Below are 27,985 nucleotides of genomic sequence, written 5' to 3'. Positions count from 1 at the left end.
CACTCCAAAATAGACAAAATCAAGGTTAAACCTTGAACACAGTGGGTACAATGATTACAATTTAACAGTTTGTACGCACCATAAATTGCTTTACTTGATGCCATTAACAGCTATTAAACAGTTTCGTTTAACAATATACTTTCATTGCAACACCAAGCACAGCATTACACCCAATTGTTTATGTTCACTTTTGTCTGCCTTGGTATTCTCACATCATTGCATTTACCATCAACTTGAAGTTTTCTCTGAACATTTGATGTGACAAGCATGAAATAGCTTGTATATGTATTCATTATTTATATATTTTTTAAAACACAAACACAATCTCTCATTTGCCATATAAATTTTCCCTTGCCAACTGTGCACTTAATTATTCACAAGGTCCGACAGCTTGTTAACCAAGTTTCCGATATTAACTAGTCTTATTCAGAAATCTCATGAGTTTACTCTCGGGTAGGTATTATACCATCACACATCTTATACATGTGCTATTTTGAAAACCAACAGATGATATTGAGCTGTAAAGCAATTACTGGAAAAGCAATTTTAATCCAAGTATAGTCAGACTAATTTTCATCATTATCAGGTCTTGTAATATCATCACATTAGTTTTCCATCTCGATTCCACATAGCTTTCAGAACACATCATCAGTCATCTCTGTCTCGTACATGAAACCCGTGTGACCATAGTTTTCGTAGCAATCTTTTTCACGCCAATAACAAGCAAATTAATCACACGTATAATAATCATTTTTTAGCTCGCCTGTTCGAAGAACAGAGAGCTATAGCGATACCCCCGGCGTCAGCGTCAGCGTGAGCGTGAAAATGTTAAAGTTTTTGGTGCAAGTTATTTCCTTTCTCATATTTTTATCTACCACACTTTTTTACTGATTACAATATACAAATACATATATTGCTTTAAAATCATTTGGATCAGACTTCACTGCAATGCTTTATAAAAAATATTATTCGACTAGTAATACAAGCAATATAAGTTCAAGGAAAAGATATTGCAGAATCTTCACACCTTGCTCCCAATGTTGTCAGCCAGACTGGCAATGTAGTCTTGGTTATTCTCAGATTCATCATTGAACGGCGAAATCTGCATTTTGCACCGTCTCTCCATTTCCATTTATTCCGCCTTGTCTGGGTAATTGTAATTCATTTCAGGAAACCCCTCACAAGGACTTTGAGATTCCCCTTCATTGTCAGGATCCTCTTGTATACTGGATCTATAGTTTTCTCGGTGTTCTTTGTGGAGTATCTTCACCATACTTGTCACTTTTTTTCAAACAGATTGAAACCCAAGTTTTAATGCAAGCATTCACTAATACAATAGCTAGTACAATTACCAAGGCAACAGACAACCAATGTGCGATTCTTGCTTTCCAACTAACAATGAGAACAATTCCAGAGTTATTTATATCCTGTCAGAGTATCTGCAATCACATTGGCTTTGCCTTCGATGTTTAATTCTCATAAAGTGAAGCTCCATTTCAGCAATCTCTCATCCTTATCCTAACTTTTATAAAAATTTAACAGATTGTGATCTGTGTAAACAATTACTGGAAAAAGTGTCATAACCATGTTTTTCTTGCAATTGTTTTGCATTTTTCAATTTATCAAAAATTGTCTGACACCTTGACGAATGTCTTGTGTTGTTCTTCTTGTTATTGTTTTTTTTTGGTTTTTAAAAAAGTGTTCTGCTATTTGTTTGAGTGAGAAAGCATTTTGATTTTGAATCATGAGCGATTCATAATTCTTGTCTCTTCTGCTGTTTTTAGTGCTCGTGCATTCCCAGAAAATGGACATGGACATTGACCTTTGCATGGAGCAATGTAACCTTATATATAATGAGCTGCTGATATCTGTATCGAAAGGTCTACTCAAGATGAAGGTCGTAGGTATGAGCTATCAGTTGAGACGGATTCGAGGGAGTAGATTGTGGATGAAGAATAAAAAGAATATAAATGTGTTCTGAAAATTACTTTGCTACAAAAATGGTGAAATGCTTGTTTCAGTGTAAGTATGAATAATAGGCTTAAAATTCTATAATGGCCCTGCTGTTATTGGTTGTTACCTTCTCTGATAGATGCTAGATTTTAAGAGCAATTTCATTGTATGTTGTTCTGACTGCCTTTTGTTGTTTCATATACATTTGTGCTTAAGTTTTTATTAAGATTTTTTTTTCCATTGTAGATTTGGAGAGAAAGTTGTGTGGCAATGAGGTGAGTTATCTTTGACTACACAACACTTGGCAGGCGAATATTTTTGACTTTAAATTTTTTTTTTATTGAGGAACAGGTGCTTCTCATGCATTTTGAAGCAAAACTACTGTGTACCAAAATGGCAGTGGAGATGAAACTTGATATCTAAAAGAAGAGATAATGGTGTAGTATGACATGACATGACATGACATTGCATATTTTAAATCTGCTCCGAAGTATGCAAACTTGTCATGTTAAGATTATGAAATTTATTTGAAGATTATAAAAGTTATAAAATGATTGAAATTTTAAAAATGCAAAACTAATCTTTGTAAGGTGATGTAATATTTCAGGCATGGACCTCAAACTCACAGATTGCTTCCCCAAATTTTGCTTCACATTTTTTTCCCCTCCACGGCAGGTTTGCAAACCACCATCAATATTTGTTTAAGAAAATTGGTTATTTATTTTAAAAAGAAAAAATTTAAATTGACAGCCTGTCCTCAACTGCTCCTGTTCACTCTTCTGATCATACCCTCTTCAATGTCGCTGTTTCCCTCCTTGGCAGTCCTCCGAGATCGGATAATGTACCGATCTGTATGGTGGTTTGACAAGGCAGATTACTCTGGACTGAAATGCCTATATCCCTCACAGATTGGCCCATTATCTTTGGCTCATGACATCAATAGTTCCTGGAATTCCTGCCTCTTTAAACAAACTGCTTTCTCTTCCTCACCAGATCATATTGTTACACTTCCAATTACCAATGCAATATCTTGACTCTCGTACATGTGGTGAGGTGACAGAGTCCAACAAAAAGTTAACCTCCTCAAACAAAGGGCAAGGCTTTCTTTCCTCTGGGCAAGGCTTTCTTTCAAAGCTGTCTACTAATGGTGTTCATGGACATCTCTGATTATGGTTACCAGATTTTTCTGTGAGCTGAAACAAGAGGTTGTTTTTTTTTGTTTGGTTTTTTGGGGGTTTTTTTTTGCTCCAACTTTCATCGTTGTTGATATCAATAATCTTACAGCTTCCCTGGAAAATCCTTTGTACCATTTTGTTGTTGACTACACCCTGTGCAGAGCAGTCCACCACACTTCTGAGAAGAGAGCTGCTGCAGTATCCATCTCTGCAAATCTAGAAAGAAAAAAAAACGTTGTTTGTCATTTACTCAGAATGCCTCTTTCAATGCAGGAAAATACCATGCTCTCATCTCACACTCTCTCTCTCTCTCTCTCTCTCTCTCTCTCTCTCTCTCTCTCTCTCTCTCTCTCTCTCTCTCTCTCTCTCTCTCTCTGATTCTCTGTCAATCTGAACTTGCTGCTCTCTATGGACTTTAACTGGTTCATTGTCACCATCATTTATGCACAATTTTTTTTCCAGAAGTTTAGGCCAAGTTAATGGGGCCAACTCTTTCTATGTATGTATGCATGCTGTATGTTTTTTTGTTTGTTTGTTTGGTAAAGCCTTCAGAAAATCTTATTTTGACAAGTAAATACATATTTAACTGGAAGGGCACTCAGTTTTGGGCAAAGATCCAAATCTGGGCAGATCTTTACCCAAAATTGAATCAATTCTTCCTTGTCACACACCTTCGGTGGTGGAGATAACCATAGCACCAATAGTCGGCAGTTTATCAAGTAAAAGATTTATTGGAACAGAGAAATGCTTAATGCTATGGATTATATGTAGCAACTCCAGAAATCTTGTTCTTGTGCCAGAACTGGTTGTATACAATGGCCTGCAAAAGTGTTCACTCCCTACCAATAATGCCACATTTTGAGGAATTACGATTTGCATAGAAACAATTTTTCCAAATGAACTTTTTTATTCATAACTGAAGAGATCAAACGAAACACTTATATTTGAAGGAGGATACATGCCAGGAATACCTACAAAACAACATGTACAAAGCAAAATTCACTGGTTGTAAAAGTATTCAGCCCCTTAGCTCAGTACTTGGTGGAAGCACCATTTATAGCAATGACTGTTTTGGGTCGGTCTCTACCAGCTTCGCACAGTGAGATGGTGAAATCTTTGCCCATTCTTCACGTGAAAATTGCTCTAGTTCTGCAAAGTTTGATGGGGATCGTCAATGGACTGCAATCTTCAAGCCTCACCATAAATGTTCAGTTGGGTTCAAGTCAGGACTTTGGGCCACTCAAAAACATTTATTTTCTTCTTATTCAGCCACTTCAGTGTGGCTGTAACTTTGTGCTTCAGATCACTGTCCTGCTGAAATGTGAATCTCCTACCCAGTTTCAGATTCATGGCTGACTCAAGCAGGTTTTCATCAAGGATTCTCCTGTACTTTGCACCATCCATTGTCCATTCTATCTGGACAAGCTTGCCAATCCCTGCTGATGAAAAGCAGCTCCATAACATGATGCTGCCACCACCATGCTTGACAGTGGTGATGGTGTTGACTGGGTGATGTGCAGTTCGGCTTGCGCCAGATGTTAACGCTTTGAATTTAGACTAAAAAGTTAGGTTTTGTGGTCAGACAAAAAAATTTCTCCACATGCCTACGGTATCATTGAGATGCTCTTTCACAAACTGCGTATGAACTTTTTGATGCATCTTTTTCAGTAATGGCTTCTTTTTTTGCCACCTATCCATGGATGCCAGCTTTGTGAAGGGAACGCGATATTATTTATTGATAAACACTGACCCTCATCTCGGACATAGAGCCTTGCAGATCTTTCAAAGTTATTGTTGGATTTCCAGTGACGTCCTGAACCAGGTTCCTGCTTGCCCAGCTGCTGAGTTTGGATGGGTGACCTGCTCTTGGTAGAGTCTGGGTGGTATGATACCTCTTCCACCACTTCATGATGGATTTCACCATACTCAAAAAGGGACAATGAGTGACTTTGAAATCTTCTTATAAACCTTCTCCTGAACGGTGCTTCTCCACTACTTGGACTTGTTTGGAAAGCTCCTTGGTCTTCATGTTTGCCTTGTTCATTGACCCAAGTGAGTTGCACTTTAAGACTTTAGATAAGTGAGGGAGCTTAATTTAAGTTAAACCACTGATTACATACAGGTGAAACCTATTACACTTATTTCATAACCTTTCAAACAAATTATTTTCTCCTGAAGTGATTTTGGGTAAATTAGGCAAAGGGTTTGAATACTTATGCAACTGAGAATCATCTGATTTTCTGTGTTGATGTAACTTATTCACATTTTATGTTTATTTTTTCGCTTTATCACTTTGGAGTAGTTTGCGAAGACTCTACATCAAGTATGATTTGAAAGCATCATGAAATAAGCTGAGGTGGCATCAAAATGTGAAAACTTTGGAGGAGGGGGTGAATACTTTTGCAAGCCATTGGACTTTTAAAATTCTCTGCATTTTGGGAATTTGTTTCCTTTGGATCGTGAAGCATGCCGATGAAGCCATTTTTTTGAAAGTGCATTTCTCTGAGTCTATGACACAAGTTCAGTAAAAAGTTTAAATGGAGGCTGCAATTTTAACATTACAGAGGAAGTGGTTGGGAATGTGAATAATGAAAAGAATATTGAAGCTTCTCTGCCTTGCATCTTTGACCTTGAATTGGAGCTTGTTTGATTGTGATTACTCCATAATATCTCACAAGCTGTTTCAGATTGCATTTTTTATTTTAACCGGCACCAGAGAAGTAAAGTGCACACACAACTTTTGGCAACATGATGGACAATATTGAGATATATTTGCTGATTAATTGTATCTTCCCCAGAATATTTGGTTTTGTTTGTATAAAATAATTAAATTATTTCCATTCAAAATTGCATTCCTTTCTTTTTTTTTGGGCACCTACTATTTTGTTATCTCCAGATTACTTGTAACAAGTCTATTGCTTGGCAAGAATTATGCTCGAGTTCCTCTGAGCTGAGAAAAAGTTCTTCCATTGATCCTGTGCAGTGCTGTTTTAAGTGTTTGACCATAAAGCTGTTTATTTTACCTGCCAGGATACTGACAAACAGGGAGCAGATGAAGTTTCTCAATATTGTAAGTATAAAAGGGTTCGTTAATTATTTTGCTTTAATTTGTGTACATGGTCAAGTTTGTGAAAGAGCAACACCAATACCTAGAGTAGAAGTGGGAGTGAGGACAAGGAGAGGGGAGAACACATGGAATGAACAAGCTGAAACAAAGCAAGAAGAAGAAGAAGAGGAAGGGTAAGGTGGGGATGAAACAGAAAAGGAACAAACCAAATGACAAATTAAGAGTGGGGGGGGGGTCACAGTGACCTGGGAAAGGGGGGTCATTTGGGGTAGAAGAGATCATGAGTATGGATGTGGGGGGGAGCGGTGACCTGAGGTAGTGGTGAACAGCTGTCTTGAAGCCCTGTGCGGAAGAATAGGAGAGGATCAGACTGGGAAAGTTGGTTCCACAGGTGAGAGAAAAGAGGAACAAATGAGTAGAAGTGAGCAGTTAGATGGGATTTTAGGACTTTAACAAGAAAAGGATTACTGGCAGACTGTGCACTCTGCAGAAACCTGAGGGCAGATGGTGCAAGACTAAAAAGGAGTCTGTAGAATACAGAGACGTCACCAACCTGTCTGTTGTGAAAGGAACAGACCGAGACACTCGGCTTCATCGCAGGAGATCCCAATGATTTTGAGGGCTTTGCTTACCATGGCATCAAGAAGGGCAAGGTGTGAAGCAGAGTTGCCATCCCAAAGGGGAGAGCAGTATTCAATCAAGCTTCAAGTTGAGGCTTTGTCGGTTGTCAAAAGTTTGAATTGGCCAAAGAACGACCTTGCATGACAGAATATGCCCAGTTGGCGGGTGGCTTTGGGGGCCATCTTGGAAATATGGTCTGCCCAAGAAAGATCCATTGAGGCCCAAAAGTTTGTCACTTAAACTCTTCAAGTGATTTGTTTAGGAAGTAAATGGGAGGGTTTGCCAGACGGTCCTTTCTGAGAGACACGGTGAGTGTGTAGGATTTGTCAGGGTTGAAAGACATTGTTTGAAGAATTGCATCAATACATTGATACATTATATATGAGGGGTGTCAAAATGTTGTTGGATGTCGATGCTCGCAAGCATCCAAGACAGGCCAAGATATTAATTTCCCAATGCAGTGTCCCTTGGCTTTTAAGTTCCTGATCCATTTGTCTTTCAAATTATCCAAGGCAGTAAAAAGTAGAAATTTTAAGATTGCTCTTTCAGCTTTATCTCAGTGGCTTAAGTCAGGTTTTTTAAATTGGGGAATGATCGATCGACTGGAGCCGCAGGTATAAATGATGGTTAATACAAGAACAATGATACGGTAGAAGGTGGAATCGTCAGCAAATGCATTGGCAGGATTTTCAAGGGAATTGAAACTATCATTGATGAAGATAAGGAACAAGACTGGCTCCAAGCAAGACACTGCCTTGGGGCACTCCAGCCTTGATAGGGATAGGAGATGAGTGTCCTTTTAAGAGCGACATGCTGAGTATGCGTGTGGAGAAAGTTTGTGATCCACAAAAGGAGGTGGCCGTGGATGCCAAAAGCAGAGAGTTTGGAGATGAAGGCGGGTGCCAGACTATCAAATACTTGAGATGTGGACGTCGTCTTCTGTCTGAGATCGAGGGCTTCCATCCATTGTCTGGAAAGTAGAAGCAGCTTGTCCAGGATAGAATGATGGGGTCTGAAACCCAACTGATGATCTGAGATCAACTTCTTGCTCACAACATTTTAGAGGTTTTCATTTTTTTGTCATTGGGAGGGTCCTGTGTTTTATTTATTTATTTTCTTTACAGCGACAGATATCGAGCAACTAGAGGATGCTGCAGGATTGGAAACCAGAATGACAAAAATGACACCGTCCTCAAAGGCAAGGCTGTACTTTTGCATTATTTTAAAATATTTATTTTTTATTTGCTAATTAAGGTTAGCAACAAGCAGGCGATTGCCAATATGATGGACCATATTGAGATGCAAGTTGAGTCACTTGATTAAGATCAGGTTACAGTTTTAATATGAAGATATCAGGAAGATTGTTCTTGGCTCAGATAAAGTCATAAATGAGCAAATCCGGAAACACACCAACAGCAGTGTGAAGGGATACAACAGAGGGGCACTTGGTAGAAGAATTGGTGAGGGGAAGAGATGTCCAGAAAAACAACAAAAACATCTGAGCCCAGAAATGTACGTTTTACAACTATAGCAAAAAATTCAATTGGCAATAATGGGCCAATTGCTCGTTATTCAGGGTAGGCCCTTGGCGACTGTGGACCCTTTGTATATTACTTTATATTCTGCATGCAGAAAATATTTAAATGCAATGGATTCCCCAGCATTACCTTCAGAGCATAGGCACAGTCTAAGCTCTGGCCACATCTCTGCCATCATACGGCAGGGCATCTGATATATGATGCTCGATCGCCCAAAGCATCATTATTTCCTGTTTTTCTATCAATATTATAAAGAATTTAAAGTTGTTCTTTTTTGTGATGTTGACCTTCCACATGTAAAAATAATGTTGTACAGAAAAATTCTGGGAAAATTGGCCCAAGGGTTTGGAAACGTCTAAGGCACAAATGCACATACTCGCAGAAACAGTGGGGGGTGCATAGTACGAGTCCACTTGTATCGATGCCAAGCTTTCTCAAATCAAGACTAGCATCCACAGTCAGTAATTGGCCATGCTCAGCAATTCTGTATGGAAATAAAGCCCAATTGGTAGAGCGATGTGCCCGCATTCGACTTTATTGGAAAGAAGGGGGGGGGGAGGTCCGAGGGTTTTGGCACGCACCTTTCAGTCATGATGATAGATGACTTCCCATCGATGAGGAACCGTGAGGATATTTTTGGATGTGTTTATTGAGCCCGCTGTGCTGAATTATCCGCTAAAGCGAGAAGGAAGAACGTGAGGACATCATAATTGGTGTGGTGATGTGTGAAATGGTTTGAGTCCAGAATGTAGAAAGGAAATAACGTATTAAAACGAACTAATATTCGCAACGCATATCTGCCCACATGAATACAGTATATACTTAAAAGCGAAACAGAATACAAAGATGTAAATAGCTCAATTATACGTGTCGGTGCTTCGTCTTCCCCTGGGTTCACAACCGTTGTATGTATGTATATATATATATATATATATATATATATATATATATATATATATATATATATATATATATATATATATATATATATATATATATATATATATAAAAACCGTCGTGCCCCCAGAATCCGAACGCCCCATTGTTTGAACAAATTGGAATCCGAACAATTTTTTCTAGAAAAATTTGCCCTAAAAACCGAACACAACGTGGCGTTGATGTTTGTTCACGTGTCTCCCCCGCCTGTTCGACCCGCATCTTCGCGCTTTGTTCATTCAGTTCGTCGGTGGAAGTACTCGTGAAAGCATCTCTCGTGTGTCGATCGCTACTTTACCTCGTGTTTTCACCTTGATTTGTGCTGTTTTTGTTTTTTTTTCTTCAATTATCACCCTTGTGCATTCACCATGGCAACCACGAAGAGCAGTGAAGCAAATAGGAGTAAGAGGAAGTCCGTGAGAACGACAATCGAGTTGAAGAAAGAACTTATCGCGAAGCATGAGAGCGGTACGCGTGTGTCTGATCTCGCTGACATGTTCGAGCTGCCGAAATCGACCGTGTGTCGGATTCTGAAAAATAAAGAAGCGATAAAAGCACGAAAACCCGTCGTGAAGCGAACTCATTCAATGAACCCTCTGACGAATCGGCTTTAACGAACTCAACGGTTTTTTCGCGAGCATGGTAGTGACGTCATGCTGCGTCACCCAATCGCTTCACCTCTTGATTATCTTCGTGGAACCGTGCGGTGAAAACGGCACGTTTGTGTCTCCACAGAGTGTACTGGGATATAAAACACGATTTGGTGCTTCATGGTTAATTACATACCTCCACCAGGCTGAACAGTTTACGTTTTAGATCCCAATGGCCACTGATAGGCCGGAGCTGCATCCAGACCTGATGGAAAAAGCGACAATGCTCCTGCTCATCCCCCAGGCTTGGAAAAAGATTCTTGACCCAGAAAGGGTCATTTACTCATCTTATTTTACCTTAAACATGGATAATTTCAGTTGAAACTGTCTTGAAAGTGGGTTTTCTTGGGGTCCAGGAACGGATTAATTCACTTTCCATTATTTCTTATTGGGAAAATAGTTTTGGAATCCGAACAGCCTCTTGGAACGAATTAAATTCGGATTCTGGGGGCACCACTGTATATATGTATGTGTATATATATATGTATGTGTATATATATATATATATATATATATATATATATATATATATATATATATATATATATATATATATATATATATATATATATATATATATATCTATCTATCTTCTTTCGGCTGCTCCCTTTTAGGGGTCGCCACAGCGGATCATCCGCATGATCCGCATAGTGATTTGGCACATGTTTTACGCCGGATGCCCTTCCTGACGCAACCCTGGTCGCCTCTTACGACACAGGGATAGTATGTGTGCGTGCGTGCGTGCGTGCGTGCGCGCGCGCGCGTGCGTGCGTATATATATATATATATATGTGTATATATATGTGTATATATATATATATATATATATGTGTATATATATATATATACATATACATATACAGTGGTACTCGACTTACGAATGTTTCAGGTTACGAAGCGCCTGAACGGGAAAATATTGCCTCTAGTTACGAAGGCGTTTCAGGATACGAAGTCAAAAATACAGTACAGTACGCACTGCTTTTCGCTGCTCCCAGAGTTTCCCGAACGTAAAACTTGTAGCTGCTCTGCCATTGGCTATCGCCTAAAATCTGCCTGGCATCTTCGTGTCCCCGTCCCTCTCTGTAAATATAGTTATACTGTATACAGTCTATGGTCCCGCTACGAAGTGCTCGGACAGTGTTACAGTACGCGTGTGGATTACAGTAACTTTTATTCACAATGGACCCCTAGAAAGCAATGAAGAAAAGTGGACAAGGAGAAAAGAAGAAGAAGAGTTTTTCTGGCCATACAAACAAAGCAAGAGATAATAGAAAGGTATGAAAAGGGGATGCGTTTGATTGATCTCGCAAAAGAATATGGACGTAATATATCTACGATCGGCACGATAATAAAACAAAAGGAAGCCCGAAAAGCGACGACTCCTTCCAAAGGCCTCTCTGTCATTTCCAAGAGGAGGTCGGCAGTGAACGATGAGATGGAGAGGTTGTTACTCGTGTGGATAAAGGAGAAAGAGATCGCTGGTGACACAGTGACAGAGGCCATAATTTGCGCAAAGGCAACCGCCATCTTCACTGACGTCGTGAAGGAGGATACAGGCGAGGGAAATTCGGCGCAGTTCGTAACGAGAATAGCAGTTAAAAGGTAAATGAATATTTTTATTATTTCCTTTATTCTTTGTTTTTTACATTATGTGCCTCTCGTTTTATGTTTATTGTGCGGTAATCTAATTTTAACATGTATTTGTTTCATGTTCTGATGCATTTTTATGATTTATTAAAAAAAAATGTCCGAATTTTGCGGGGCTTGAAACGGATTACGCATTTACATTCAAAAGGCGTCTCTACTTACGAAGGTTTCAGGTTACGAAACTACTCCCAGAACGAATTAAATTCGTAAGTAGAGGTACGACTGATATATATATATATATGTATATGTATGTATATGTATGTATATGTATGTATATGTATGTATATGTATGTATATGTATGTATATGTATGTATATGTATGTATATGTATGTATATGTATGTATATGTATGTATATGTATATGTATGTATATATATATATGTATATGTATGTATATGTATGTATATGTATGTATATGTATGTATATGTATGTATATGTATGTATATGTATGTATATGTATGTATATGTATGTATATGTATGTATATGTATGTATATGTATGTATATGTATGTATATGTATGTATATGTATGTATATGTATGTATATGTATGTATATGTATGTATATGTATATGTATGTATATGTATATGTATATGTATATGTATATGTATATGTATATGTATATGTATATGTATATGTATATGTATATATATATATATATATATATATATATATATATATATATATATATATATATACATATATATATACATATATTGATTGTTGCGAATTCATGCCCGCCGGCGTGCAGACGGCCACATAACTCGAATCGTGGCACGTCGCCCACCGGACGGACAATTCAGCCGTGACCCTCCAGGAACTATCACGGGTGGGCCTTTCCACCTCACCACAATCGGCCACCCGCGTAGGATAGGGTTGCTCGCCAAATTCGATCTACCCAAGTACCCACGCGGATGGTAAACCGGGCGATCGTACCTCGCCGCAGGTCGACTCTGGACACGAGCCACTTGGGCAGCCCGTTCCGTACTATCGGGATAACCGAGCGGTGTTATCGTCGACCTCGACGGTTCAGATTATTTACCGGGCGTTTTGCACAGGTCCATCTCGCAGCGGGCGCCGCCGCGTCTCTCGTCCGTGCCTTCGTGACGGGGCCGCTCGCCAAGGCGCGGGCACAGGACCTCTTCCTGAAGACCAACTCTCCACAAAAACCAACCGAACCACCAGCCAAGACTAAGAGGAAGAAAAAGCTCTCTTTGCGCCCGCCCGTGTCCATCTTTTATCGCCCGGGGCTCCGCCCTTCGCCCCGCCCCGTTCTCGGCTCCACCTTCCTTCGAGAGGGTTGCCGACAAGGGCGTTCCCTCACGCTTTCCCTCCACCCCGCTCCATCCGGGGGCCGAGGGAGTCAGTTTTTGGCTCGGAGCCAGAGAATTATTCCCCCAAAAAGAGGCCCCCACCTTTACATGATCTCTGACCTTTGACCTGCATCGCTCTTCCTCCACTCCAAAGCGCGGGGAAGTCGGACGGGAAAAACAGGCGGGAAAAGCCCACTGAGCATCCTTGTTGGTTTTTGTTTGTTCCTCCGCTGAGATCGTAATCGCACGGAGCCTGTTGAATGGCGAGTGGCGAAGATGTGGTAGCGTAGATGGTGGATGTGACGTGGTTGGCGCTGTGATGGGGATGGCGTGGTTGTTGAAATGTTGTGTGTTTGAAATAAAAGATAGAAAAAGAAAAACGCCTAACTCAAAGGATCGCAGCCCGAATGGATCACATAAATTCCCTCTATACAACTGGTTTGGGCTAACTACACATGTACCTATGAAGATATCTAACCTGAGGGTCCTGAATGGTGGTTTGCGAATTTCCACAGCCGTAACAATTTGTATATTTATATGTGTGTATATGTATATATGTATATATATATATATATATATATATATATATATATATATATATATATATATATATATATATGTATGTGTATGTATATGTATGTATGTATATGTATGTATATGTATGTATATGTATGTATATGTATGTATATGTATGTATATGTATGTATATGTATGTATATGTATGTGTATGTATGTATATGTATGTATATGTATGTATATGTATGTATATGTATGTATATGTATGTATATATATGTATGTATATGTATATATATGTATATATATGTATATATATGTATATATATGTATATATATGTATATATATGTATATATATGTATATATATGTATATATATGTATATATATGTATATATATGTATATATATATATATATATATATATACATACATACATTCACGTTTTACCGTTGAATTTTGAGGTGCGGCTTAGTTTAAGGGATTCTCGAGGTTGTGGCATCTGCGGGAAAGTAAATAAAGCCATGAATGCTGGCGTCTCCAGCGTTTACAAGCATTGCAATATATCCAATGATTCATCGGGATGCTGATTAGGTATTCGATGATATAAGTGAAGAAAATGAGAGAAAAAACTTTACAGTTAAGAAATCATTGCGGCCTGTTCCAACTCAAGGATTGTTGAGCAGACCAAGCACAATGGTGAATTAAGAACCCAGTAAGGTAACCCAGGATACGCCTTAAGACCCCATCGAGAGCGAGGTGCCTGAGGATGTGCCTGATAAAAGTTATAATTAAATAAGGCCGTGATCTTCAAAAGGGTTGTTTTAATTAACTCCAAAACCCAATTTTCACTCGTTCACTCTCTTTGCATTCCCTTCGGATGCATGTGAAGTTTCAGGTGGCTCGTTTTCTTGGTTATGGAGGAGTCAAGATCTCAGGATTGGGGTTGCTCAGCGGATCCATTTTTGCACCTTTTTTAATATAATGCTGTGATGTTGGCTGATTTCCAGTTTCCCGGATGGATGTGGGAGACCAGTCCTGAAGTGCTAATAAATAAATAAGTAATCAAAAATAAACCACAAAGCGTGAATTGTGAAGCAGGTCACACTTTGTGACCTGCGAATAGCAAATAGCGGGGTCCGACGGTGTATATATATCCCATGCACTTGTCGCCGAAAAAAGCTGGGTAAAGCAACCAAGGAAAGCTGCACAAGGTAAGGCCTTTGCTATTTCAAACTCTACCCGAGTTCCTCTCCAGCTGCAGACATTCACAAGTAGTACATACATGAGAATTCCAATGATGCACACACCTCAGCTAACGGACCGGTTTCATCACTTTAGAAGTCAGCGACAGTGTGGACAAACGCGCACCACTGAGGCTCCCAAGCATGTACCATGTGTATTGTCAATAGCAGTCAACATATAAATAACTAGAATGGCTCTCGGTTGAGCGCATACCTCCACCAGGCTGAACAGTTTATGTTTGTATCCCACTGTGTCCAGACCTTAACCAAAATCTAATCGGCTTGTTCTTGTCATCGACGTAACTCATCCTCCAAGTTTTCCAATAATCCGTCCACAATGTTTTATGGTATCTTGCTGTACAGTATATTGTTTTTGGCACCATCTCTCGATGAAGAATCGCTTCAATAATCTGGGTCCAAATCTCCACCAAAATCTAATCAGTTTGGCCAAGTCACACAACCAACCTGTCCACCAAATTGCACCCAAATCCACCCATAAGTTTTTGAGATATTCTGCTCACAGATAGACAGGCGAAAACATAACCTCCATCCACCTTCAGTGGCAGAAGTACCAAGACCCAATCATGTCTCTCACCTGGAATTGGAGGGAATTACCAAAAATTAATCAATTACTCCACGTGGTTAGGATTATAAATAAATTGATTCCTTCCATGGTTTTTTTTAGTTGAAGAGGCCAGGCTATGAAGTGCCTTTTAGAGAATACAAAGTTCTATCAACTGTGTGCCGTGCTGTGTTTTATTTTTTATTTTTTTTAATATACAGTCATGCGCCACTTAACGACGGGGTTATGTTCTGAGAAATGCGTCGTTAACCGACGTCGTCGTTGTGTGAACATCATATATATATATATATATATATATATATATATATATATATATATATATATATATATATATATATATATATATTTTCATTTTCGAACATCGTACTGACACAAACCAAGACACCTAGGCTATATGGTGTAGCCTATTGCTCCTCGGATACAAACCTGTACAGCATGTTACTGTACTGAATACTGTTGGCAATTGTAACACACATCCAAGAGACGGAAGACACGTTAGTTTTACCTTTGTGCTGTTCATGACGGCCATCGGTGTTGTTTGCAGCAGCTTACAATCTCCTCTCGCATCGATTATTATAGAAAGGTGAATAAATAGCGTTTGGATTTTATAAATACGTAATCATTGCATCGATGTTATAGTTTATAAATGAAGAAACGAGCACCTGTCAATTGTGATATATATTTTCGGAACAGTGCGATTGTTTTAACAACATAAAGGGCTTCACCAAAAATAAATGTGTTTTAATTTCGACTGTAACAACAATTTATTCGCGGAATTCTTCAATTCAAAGGTAATTTAATTGCTTGAAGGTAAACGTGCAAACATTGCTTCAGTTTGAAAGCCGATTTCCATTATAATGGAGCTGGCAGATCCGTCGTATATGCGACCACCGTCATAAATGCGATTATGGGACCACCGTCGTATATGCAATCCGTCGTTGCCCGAAACGTCGTTATGCGGTGCATGACTATATGTATATGTATATGTATATGTATATGTATGTATATATATATATATATATATATATTTTTTTTTTTTTTTTAGGTGCTTGACCATCACCCTGTTTCTTCTACCTACCAGGCTGCTACGAATGGAAAGTTACCAGCTGAAAGAGTGACAAAAGCATCCAAGAAACAGAATATGCTAAAACCGGGAACAACTTCCATCTCTTCTGAAAGGTTTATATCATAGAGCATTATCAGATTTGTTTCGACACTAAAGGCTGAATTTATGCAAGGCACTTTGCGAGTGTCTTGCTCACACCCGCCTCACCTTAAGTGGTGACAAAAACATCGTTGTACTGACAGCTAATCGCCAATCTCGATGGCGATTTACGAAGGGAGATAAACAGCTGATTAATTGTGTGCGCCTAAGTTGTGCTCTTTAAACATTTCAATTTTATTTTTTTCAGTCCGCCATGTAAGAGATTACCAAACTAATTCACCTGAATGACTCCACAATGGCCTCGTGTACATCAATTTTTAGTTTGTGTGTTCCAACAACGGGAACATGTCGGGAAAGAAAAGGGAATTAAGAAGCACCACTCTAATAATTCCTTATTAGAGCAACAAATGGGTTTAATTAAAGTATGGTATTCAAGGTTCACCAAGGAACGCATGGGAAGATATTTCAAAAAGGATGGCCGCCCATTTCCCAGAGCACCCAAAATCCTCTGCCAGGGACCTCCAAGGACTCTGGTGGATGAAGACAAAGGTACTGGCTTGTGAGAAAAACCAGGAGGTGGGGAGGCTGTGATCGGTGAACTGGACGAATAAGTTGTTGTGATATTGACCATAGCTGGAGACTTGATCAAGCACATGATGATGCTGGAATGCTGGACAAATTTGATATTGTCACACTTCTCCAGAGGATTGCATATATCATCGAAGATTGTCGATGCACGTCGGCGAACTGCCTTATTCCTATCCTCTTATGCCTCCTCTTGAGCAAATTCAAGCACTACAAATGCATCCATATTCACCGTCTCGTGTCAATTACCAATTATAAGCCATGCAATGCTTGCTTTTCAAGGTCTTAAACATATCTGCCGTGTAGAGGTTTGTTTGTTAATTAAACACTTGTGATTAGGTTTTGATCACGCGGTAATCACTCTTCGGTGATTAACTTTGAATGGGTGATCATCGCACAATTAGCAATTCTACTCCTCACTCTTAAACTACTTCTTCTGATTCTTCTTCTTCTTCTTCTTCCCCCCCTCCCCTTCCCTTTTATAAGGGGTGAGGTCTGATGACACCAAGCTTCTGTCCTGCCTTGACCACAGTACTCCCCCACCTCCTGTCCTCAGCCAATTTTTTTTCCACTCTCCAACCACAGCTACCTTGCTGATATCCCTCCTCTCACAATCTTCCCATCTGAACCGCAGTCTACCTCTTTTCCTCCTTCCAATCTGCTCTCTGCCATTCTTTCCCACCCAACCCCAATCCACACCAAGTGTCCAGCCCATATCAGCCGGCATTTCACCAATGAAGCTCACCTGCACACCAATCTCCTACCTCAGTTCATCCATCCTTCTATCCACCCGCTTCACTCCCGCAATCCTCCTGACCCACTTGTTCTCTCAAAACTGCAGCCTCTGTTGTTCTCTGTCAGTGCCACCATCTCCAGACGATAAAGCTAAGCCAGCGTTACACACGGTATCAGAACCTTCCCTTTCAATTTTATTTGTCTTTCTGTCTGCCATTACTCACTCCATCTCCCCTCATGCATTCACACCCACCTGAATCCTCCTCCGCACCGCTGCCTTGGACTTTCCATCCCGGTCACTGTTCCCCCATCTATCCATCAATTGGGACCATACTCTGTGCAGAGCATTGGTGCTGCCTAAGCAGTCTCCTCGGCTATTGGGCACAATCCTGGATGGGTCGCCACTCCGACACTCCCCCCCCCCCCTTCCAGACACTCAAACCAATTTCTCTGCCTGATATCCTTCCCTTCTAACCTGATATGCATTTATTTTCTCTGCTGCCTGACCCACATCACCTTGGTGTTCTCCATACTCAGCTTAAACCTATGTTTCCCAAATGCCTCCTTCCACTCCCCCAGTACTTCCTGCCTCTCCTGCCCACTCTCCACCACAGCAGCCAGATTGTCCACATACAAAATGCTTCCCGTGCTACTCCTCAAGCTTACCTTCTGCTTACCAGCTCCATTATCATGATAAACACGAGTGGGTTGAGAGCACTTCCCTGCCTCAAACCGATGTTCACGCTGAACTCCACAGGCATCCCAGGACCAACCAAAACTCTTCCCTTCATTCCCTTGTACAACCCTTCCACCAACCTAACTATTGCTTTCAGCACTCCCATCCATCTCGATATCACCACCACCATCTCTCTCGGGACAGTGTTGTCGACCTTCTGCAAGTCCACACATCCCAATGCCATCTCACCTTGCACCTCCATCCTCTTCTGTACCAGCTATCTCAGTGTGAACATCCCATTAATTATTCATCCCCCTACCAATTCTAAACCCCTGCTGCTCTTCTCCGATCTCCTTATCTTCCCGTCCAGAATCCTCTCCAACACTTTCATTACATGGCTTGGGAGTGTAATGCTCCTGCACTTCTCCTGATCTTGAACATCGCCCTTCCCCTTCCATATTGGCACAATTTACCCTGTCTTCCACCCCTCCGGAATTAAACACTCTCTCGTTCTTATGTACAACTGACTCCGACTTCTTCTGCTGTAATTATCATCTCTGTACACACCTCATCAATGCCTGGCGCTCTTTCCTTCTTCATCCTCCTCAATGCTGTTCGCACTTCCTCTCGGGACAGTGATATCTCCACCAACTCCACTTTTCCCTCGACATAGCACAGTTGCTCCAGATCACTGTTGCTTCCTTCCTGGTTCAACAGCTCTTTGAATTATCCTTACCACACTTTCAATACTGCCCATCTCTCTGTCACTATTTTCCCACCACCATACTTGATCACTGCCCCCCACTCGTTCATGTCCTTACCATCCTCATCCCTGTCATGATGTCATGAGCCAATTTATGCATCGTCTGCCTCCCACCATCATTTTCAAACTTGTTGTACACCTCCTTTTCCATGTCATTCCTCACCTTATTCGCAGCTCTCCTTGCTGCATTCTTCTTCTGCCCATACAGGTGCAGCAACCCTGCATCTGGCTACCTCCCTCTCTTCTTGAACTTATCTCTCCTTTTCACCAACTACCTTCGCTACCTCCTCTGTCCACCGTACCTGGTTTCTACCTTCGATGATGCAACCTTTCCTTACGTCCTTCCACACAACTTTTACAATTCCCCTAAACTCCTGCACTTCTTCCACTCATTCTCTAAGCCTTCCGCTTCTTCGTTAAGTTGCTCGTACCTAGTCCTTAACCTCTCCTTGTACACGATGAGGACGTTTCCACTACACTTCCCCCACCTAATAATCTTCCGAGCCCTGCTCTTAACCTTCCTGATGTTCTTCATCTGTACCACAAACACCACATGCTTGTGCTGGGTGGTAACATGCTGTCCCACCACTGCCTTGCAACCCTTAACTCTCCATAACCGTCGCTTCCTTACCACCAGCAAATCCAGTTCTGCTCTGTGTCCACTCCTCTCGGTAATCTTGTGGCTTTCCTCCTTTTGAAAAAATGAACCAGCTATGGCCATCCCATCCCTTGCCATCAGCTCCACTAGCTCGTGACCCTTTCTCTTCCTTCTTCCTCAACCAAATTTACTGACACATTCCTCTTCACCTGGCTCCACTACTCCCACATGCACATTAAAATCTCCCACAATGCACAGCATCACCTCCATCTCAACCATTCCCATCATCCTCTTCAGTGTGTCCCTGAATTCCTGCTTCTCTGCCCCAGTCCTTCCAGTTTGTGGCCCAAACTCTGACTTAACACACACCATTTGCCTCTGGAGCACCACCCATGCCATAACTATCTGTCCCTCCCATCTTTACACACTGCCCATCTGCTTGCTGATCTCTTCCAATACTATTATTCCTACGCCAGTCTCTTAAACGCCTTTCGTAAATTCGGCCCTAAATCTCTAAGACACATGGTTGAGTTTGTCAGTATGCCATTTTCAAAAATGTATTTGGACAGCACACCCCAACTTGAAACTAATCCTTCCACTCACATATGTGCAGACGTTTCTCCTACACTGCAAAGTGGCATGCACTTATTTAGAAACCAGTATTGTGACGTTTTGGACAACTTTACATGACTAACTTTAATACAAGCAGAATGTATTGGAAGTCATTTTGATTCTTAATGAAAGATGAAAGCTTTGCACATGGTCAGGAGCTCAGGTGTGCCAAGGAAGGACTTTGCACGACGGAGGATTCCGAGTCGACGACTGGCTTTGGATGCCAGCTTGGAAATGTGACTTTCCCAGGAAAGATCATGGCAGGATAGTGAGGCCCAGAAGCTTGAATGAAAGGACATCTTCAAGAGGATTGTTGAGAAAATAGAGTGGGGGTGGGGGTTCCAGATGGTCCTTTCGGAGCGACATCGTGAGAGTGAGATTAGTCAGGTTTGAAAGACATGTTCAAAGTATTGGACCAGCTTGTGATTTTTATCCAGATCTGCAGAGAGTGAAGAGGCTGCTGCTTGCCAATCTGAGGGATGAGAGATGGTACGACAGGGGGTGTAGTTATCACCAAAGAGATTGAGGATTTTCCAGAGAGTCAGAGAGATCATTTATGGAAACCGGAAAAAGCACAAGGCCCAGAACACTGCCTTGAGGAACTCCAGCCTGGACAGGAAGAGGGAATGAGACGACTGGAGAGGAAGTCCAGGAGCCATGAGTGGAGATTGCCTTGGATGCCATAGGAAAAGAGTTTTGGTGAGCAGGGCAGGGTGTTTGCCCGTATCGAAAGCACGTGATATGTCTCGGAGATGTTTCTGATCTCACGTCTGGCATTGAGGACTTCCATCCATTGTTGAGAAAGCAGGAAAAGAGTCAGACTTTTATCTCACTATGGTGAATGTATACCATCTTGAAAACACACCTTACTCACTTGTGTGTGTTGGGAATTGGTCTGAGGATGATAACATTGAATATCTGCAGTGGCTGGTCCAGATTCTTACTCGCACCCAGCCTAACCAATCTGGGATATCTTGAAACATTACTTTTCATTTCAATCTGGGACTTTTTGAAATTGTAATAAAGATGTACAGTGTGGGAGATAATTCTGGAAACAGAAAAAGCTTGGTGTGAAATGCAAATACGATGTGACAGTATCTCACGGCGTGTGTAAAATTGAAATGCTGCACACTCAGCTGAGGAGAGAAAAAGGGACAGCAAAGTCAGCGAAGGTTTTTGGGCAGCTACACATCCATTGCGATCACTTTGTGCTGATGTACATCTTATTGTTCTTGAAGGAACGTTGACGTCTCTACATTCAGCTCGGTCATTCATAAGATAGCTACTGTATCATATATCATGTCGAGGACATCCCCTGAGTTGCTTAGCATCACCTTGGTCAGAGTTTATACTTTCATATTCGACCGGTTCTATTATTAACAATATCAGTTTTGCACGTCTTCCTCAGTTCAGTTTCGTCTTATGTACAGCTCCTGCTAAAATGTAGTCAGACTACAACCTGTCTCATGGAGTTGCCTTCGCTTGCTAAAGACTGATTTACATAAGCTTACCATTTGATGCTTCCTTTCCAAGAGCCATTTTAGTCATCACATATTCTCCTCTCCGTAATGGTTTCTTCACCTGCATATACTTTTATTGTCCTTCTGCAGGTGTGGCACTTTGTGATGCCTTGTGTGACAACTAATCACAGTGTACTTTATCGACACACGGCATCGCATCCCGTGCAAAAAAACATTCCAGTTTTTATGCATGGGATGCAATTCTGTCACGCTTTTTTGCATTTTATTCCCAGTTTTTACTGCTTCCACAATTATTTACAATGAACTGTTTTTTTTTTGTAATGGTGTATTAATGTATCACGATGTGATCTCATGTTCATGTCTCTGTTTACAGTTGCAAATTTCACCTCCTTTTAAAAACTCTGCATGTCTTTGTGCTTGCCTTGAGCTCTTTGTTTCTATAATGTGCTTAAGCTGCTTGTCCATTTGCTTTAGAGAAGAGGTGCTGCAAACAAAAAAGCGTGCTTGCAAGAAGATGATGGACTACAGTTGTACCACTCCTCTTCTCCAGCAAATAAATGTCCCATGGTATGTTCTTTCTTTTTCACTGAAAGGCAAGGTTGTTCTCCAAGTGACAGGAGTATCAATCTTATGATCGGTTTGTTTTTGTCCTCATTTGTTTTTTTTATTTTTTTTTAATTTTTGTTGCTTTCAAGCCCGAATCCTAATTTTCATTCTTGGTTGAAGGCATTAATTATTCTCATTTGGTTTCTCGAACGCTTGTTCCAGCAGTGCCAATTTAACGTGTAGCTGGTAATTGGAGTAGCTCGTTTCAACAGCAAAACAATATGCAAGCATGGTCGGTTGTTTTTTGTTATTTTTAGGTCATCTCTTCGAGCATGACCTAATAATATTGGTGTTGAGAGGAGAGGTGACAATCTGTCCGTCCGTCCGTCCGTTCACAATGAAGTTGAAGCGGGAGATCTGGTCATTAGTGATCCTGATAGAGGTCGATGAGACGTACACGATGGTATGACTTTCAAGGTCACCGAAGGTCAAGGTCAAGGTCACGAGGCCTTTGAAGTTGCGAAAATGACGATTTTCAAATTCTATCTCCTCCACCATTTCTCAAGCGATCTTGAAATTGATTGTGGCATATGAATCTATGGGACAATATCTAAATTTTGATCAGGCCGGATTTTCGATATTCGCTTTCGTTTTCGTGTCACGTGACTTCAAAGTTGGCAAAAAATGCGAAAATGACGATTTTCAAAATCTATCTCCTCCTATATTTCTCAAGCGATCTTGAATTTGATTGTTGCATATGAATCTATGGGACAACATATAAATTTGGTCAGGCCGGATTTTCGATATTCGCTTTCGTTTTCGTGTCACGTGACTTCAAAATTGGCAAAAAATGCGCAAATGACGATTTTCAAATTCTATCTCCTCTGCCATTTCTCAAGCGATCTTGAATTTGATTGTGGCATATGAATCTATGGGACAATATCTAAATTTTGTCAGGCCGGATTTTCGATATTCGCTTTCATTTTCGCGTCACGTGACTTCAAAGTTTGCAAAAACTGCCCTACCTTCAGGAGGCTATATATTTTCTCGCAGAGATGACCGTCACTCCCGCACGGGGGTAATTTTTTTAATGTTTAACTTGCCAACTTGCGATGTTCAAGTTGCACAGCAAGCATAAAAGGCTCCCTAATCACATTTTTATGCCTCTGCAGCCGAAGGCCAGAGGCATTATGTTGTTGGGTCGTCCATCATCGGTCCTATGTTACCACGATAACGTGTGAACCACTGAAGGGATTTTGACCAAATGTGGCACAAGTAGAGACTGTAATACAAAGATTTATCTTGTATGGTTTGGGGTTTGAAAGGTCTTAGGTCATGTGCCATTTGCAAGTCATTTTTCAGACCATAACTTGAGTCAGAAGCATTTGATGTCTCTCTTCGACTTATCCGTTTTTGTCTCAAACGTAACTGTGGGTTAACGTCTAATGTGGGTGGAGGCACAGCCATTGATTCATTCATGCTAAATTGCATTTTATATTTTATTTTTTAGTTCTTCTTTACCAATTTTACTTCGTGTTCTTAACTAGTGCATGTCAGGTTGAATTTACCACATGAGTGGTGGGGCATGGACTCAGTTTTCACCCAACGAGGCTTGCCCATCCAAAATCGAGATTCATGATGAACTTTCCTCTTTTTAAAATAGAACCCCCGAAAAAACTGGTACAGCACTCGGGAGAATGCAGACCTCTGCCAGGCTGAACAGTTTGTTTTGTATCCCACTGAGAGGCTGAATCTGCATCCGGACGTGAACCAAATTCTAATCTGCTTGATCTTGTCACCTACCCAACTCATCCACCAAGTTTTGGCTGAATCCATCCATAAGAGATATCCTGCTTTCAGACAAATAGAAGTGAAAACGTAACATCCATCCACTGAGGTGATGAAATTTGGGAGATCAGCTTGATGCTGGTCAGGTCAGATTACATCTGTGACTTGTTACAGGTACCATGTAAACCCGTACTAACCTGTTTCGTGGACAGGTTGTCGGTGACGAAACAGTCTCCCCCCCTAAGTTTATTCGTGAGGAGGGTGTGTGATATGGACACCCAGCAGGATGAAGAAAAAAAAAACCTGTCAAAGGGCGGAGGAGCTCCTTGTGAGCCAATGGCCATCCATATCTAATGCCCAACTGTGTCTGCAGACGTCCTCCTGCAGTTGGTTTACTTTTTTATTAGGAGGTTGGTGGCAGGATTTGCACTCCGGCCACCGTAAAACCCTTCATTCCGCAAAACATTCCAAAAGCATTTTTAAAATCTGAAAACCCACTCTGTGGGAGTACCTCCTGTGCAAGCTACCCTTCGCAGGGCAGCTCACCGGATGACAGGATTGGGGAAAGCCTTCGGGACCCCCACTCTTTGATAGGAGGGAAACCACGGGGTAACATTCCCGGGTCAGATTGCGGTAGTGTGTGTCGGAGTGGTGCTGAGGTGTCGTCCACCAGACGGCAGTGTCCTTGAGTTAAACTGAGGCAGTCCCTTCGGGTGGGTGCCTAGAATGTCCTATCCATAAGAGAGGATGATCACCTGTCTGTCATTATCTGAGTTCAAGCATTTGGACATCAGTATTACAGCACTCTTTGAGGTTCGGAGACCGGATAGTGGCGAGATCATGGCGGGTGGTTACGCCGACTATTAGTCTGGTCACCGATGCTTACCATGCCCAAGGAGTTGCTGTAGCTGTGTCCAATAAGCTGACTCCAATGATAATTGAGGTAACACCTGTCAACGAGCGTATTATGAGACGAAGGATTCGTCACTCCTTGGGTGTCATTTTCCTGGTTTCTGAATATGCTCCGACCTGAGGCGAGTGATCTCACCATGAAGGAAGCATTCTCTGCCGTGCTTGAGTCTGGTTGATCAGTGCCCCATGCGAGATACTCTTCTCGTCTTGGGGGATTTCTTTGCATCCAATGGAACTGATGGGGATGGTTATGAGATGTGTGTTGGTCCCCATGGGTCAGGAACTATGAATCAGAATAGCACAAAGTTACTTGACTTTGCAAGAAGTCATGGACTTAGGGTGGCTGGTTCATGGTTTCAGCACCCACAGGCTCATCGCTGGACTTGGTATTCCAACGCTGGTGATGTGGCAAAGGAGATTGACCATGTGTTCGTTGATGGTCGCTGGAGGATGATCCAGAACTGCAGGGTCTACCGGAATTCTCAATTCCTCAATACTGATCACCCGCTTGTTGTAGCAACTCTGAAGTTGCAGCTTAAATCCAGGAGAATGGTACCATCCCAGCCTAGGCTGGATGTTGGCAAGCTCAAGGATGAGAGGGTAGCTGAGGAGTTTGCAAACAGGCTGAGTGGAGATTTGGGGGGTTTGGGTGCTTTGGGGGACCCTGAAGAGTTGTGGAGTGCCTTAAAGATAACTGTCCTTGATGTTGCTGGTGGATGTCTTGGAACTCACCGTTGGGCAAAGAAGAATTTTGTCTCTCAAGGGACACTGGATACCATTGACCAGAGTAGCAGCGTCAGGCTGAATGGCAGAGCTGAGCTGTTCAGGAAGCTGAGGCGTGAAACTGCACGTGTACTCAGGGTGGACAAGGAGGCCTATGTGTGAGGAATCTGTGAGGGGGTAGAGCATCACCTGTGGTCAAGTGATTCTCGTCCTGCTTGCAGGGAAATTTGTGTATTGCGTTCGTCCAGGTACATCCCTCGGTGTACTGCAGTCTGAAGTAAAGGCCTGCTGGGCCGGTTACTTTGAGCGGTTGTACCAGGCTGATCCACCAGCTGTCGAGTGGGACGTCAGGTGTGTTAAAACCACTGTTGCTGACCCTGCAATAACTGTGGTCCATCTTCATTTCTGGAAACAGGCTGCGATGAACCGGTTGAAATGGGGTAAAGCTCCAGGGATCTGTGGCATCCATGCTGAACTTCTCAAGGCTGGTGGAAATGCTGTACTTTTGTGATTGCATGCAGTTCTTTGCTCTGCCTGGAACACAGGCATCATCCCAACTGACTGGGAGAGGGGACTTTGTCCCTCTCTGGAAAGGGAAGGGTGATCGCCAAGACTGCAACAACTACCGAGGGGTGACAGTGCCAAGGGTGCAGGGCAAGTTCTTTGCTCGGATAATTTTTGATCGGGTTCACCAACATCTGCAGTCAGGCTTGACACCAAAGAGGTCAATGATTGACTGTGTCCTTGCCCTTTGGGTCCTCACCGAACCCAGAAGAGTTTCCGCAGGGGCTGTATGCAGCCTATATTGATCTCTGTGAGGTGTTTGATTCAGTGAATCGGGATGCCATCTGGAGGATTCTTGGTCTTCCTGGTCACGTCAGGTCAGGTATGGGAGCATGCGCCAGAGCAGCGCGTAGCTGCGTCCACTTTCCGCCGGTACTCCAGGGGCCTCCGTCTGGCCATCGCCTAGGCAGATGCCTGACCCATCCCCATCTCCTTGTGATTCCGATCAACCTGCTGGAACCACGAGGCACGTGGTTGGCCCATTGGCCGCCTCCACTCAGGAGACTCCCTCGCTGAGAGAATCTAGTGAGCAGGATCAGCGTCAGGAAAACGAGCCACATGTCCATGCAGCTGCAGCTGACGCTCACGGACTATGCAGGTAATAAATCTCATTTTAATCTCTCTCAGCAACCGCTTGTTGGACACAAAGTCCGACCAGCGATAGCCAAGGATTCTCCGAAGACAAGGTACCAAAGGAATTAAGTCGACATCTCAGATCCTTGGTCAGAGTCCAAGTCTCGCATCCATAGAGCAAGACTCGAAGCACCAAGGACTTGAAGACTCGGACTTTCGTCCTCCCACACAGGTACGGGCAGCGCCACACCCCATTATTCAGTGAATCCATGACTCCCCAGGTCCGACCCAGATGTCGATTGACCTCTGACTCACAGCCAGCAGAGACGTGAATATCACTGCCAGGGTAAGTGAATCTCTCCACGACCTCAACATGCTCACCACAAACAGACACAGACAGGACAGCAGCATCAAATATGTCATTAAAAGCCTGGATCTTAGTTTTGACCCAGGAAACACGTAATCCCAGCTGCTCCGACTCCTCATTCAGCACCTCGAGGGGCCCCAAAAGGATATCCAAAGTCTCCGCAAAGATGACTGCATCATCTGCGAAATCACGGTCAGAGATCCTGACATTCCAAAACGATGCACCGCACCTTGAGCTCTCCGACATCCTCCCTAGAATCCAGTCCATACAAGTGATGAAAAATGTGGGTGCCAGTACACACCCCTGACGAACTCCATTAACAACTGGAAATAAGTCAGAGATGGTACCACCACATCTCACAGCACTCTCAATACCAGAGTGGAGTTCAGACATCAGATCGATCAGTTTCATGTTTCATCGATCAGCAAGCACCCCACGAAGACCTAGAATCCTCCAGAGGGCATCCCAATTCACTGAATCGAATGCTTTACAGAGATCAACATAGGCTGCAAGCACCCCCCCCGCCGAAACTCTCGTCTGCGTTCGGTGAGGACCCGAAGAGCAAGGATACGGTCAATCGAACTCTTTGGCGTTAAGCCTGACTGCTCTGGACGCTGGTGCTCAAGCAGATGGTGGCGAACCCTTTCAATAATTATCC

General features: G+C 42.1%; 1 protein-coding gene across 1 annotated transcript in view; it reads left to right on the top strand.

Annotated features, from left to right (window-relative positions):
* The window catches only part of CDCA8 (cell division cycle associated 8), a 48,266-nt gene that overhangs the window by 9,771 nt on the left and 10,510 nt on the right, over nucleotides 1-27,985 (top strand). Inside the window, exons 3-8 of the mRNA XM_085892632.1 lie at nucleotides 1,785-1,904; nucleotides 2,200-2,228; nucleotides 6,159-6,198; nucleotides 7,941-8,014; nucleotides 16,285-16,418; nucleotides 22,329-22,421. Of these exons, the coding sequence (XP_085748758.1) occupies nucleotides 1,785-1,904; nucleotides 2,200-2,228; nucleotides 6,159-6,198; nucleotides 7,941-8,014; nucleotides 16,285-16,418; nucleotides 22,329-22,421 (490 nt within the window). The remainder of the gene's footprint in view (nucleotides 1-1,784; nucleotides 1,905-2,199; nucleotides 2,229-6,158; nucleotides 6,199-7,940; nucleotides 8,015-16,284; nucleotides 16,419-22,328; nucleotides 22,422-27,985) is intronic.

The sequence above is a fragment of the Eptatretus burgeri genome, chromosome 8 (assembly GCF_056783735.1).
Source record: "Eptatretus burgeri isolate ZD-2024b chromosome 8, Ebu_testis_v1, whole genome shotgun sequence".
Taxonomy (NCBI): Eukaryota; Metazoa; Chordata; class Myxini; order Myxiniformes; family Myxinidae; genus Eptatretus; species Eptatretus burgeri.
This window is presented reverse-complemented; position numbering and strand designations above follow the sequence as displayed.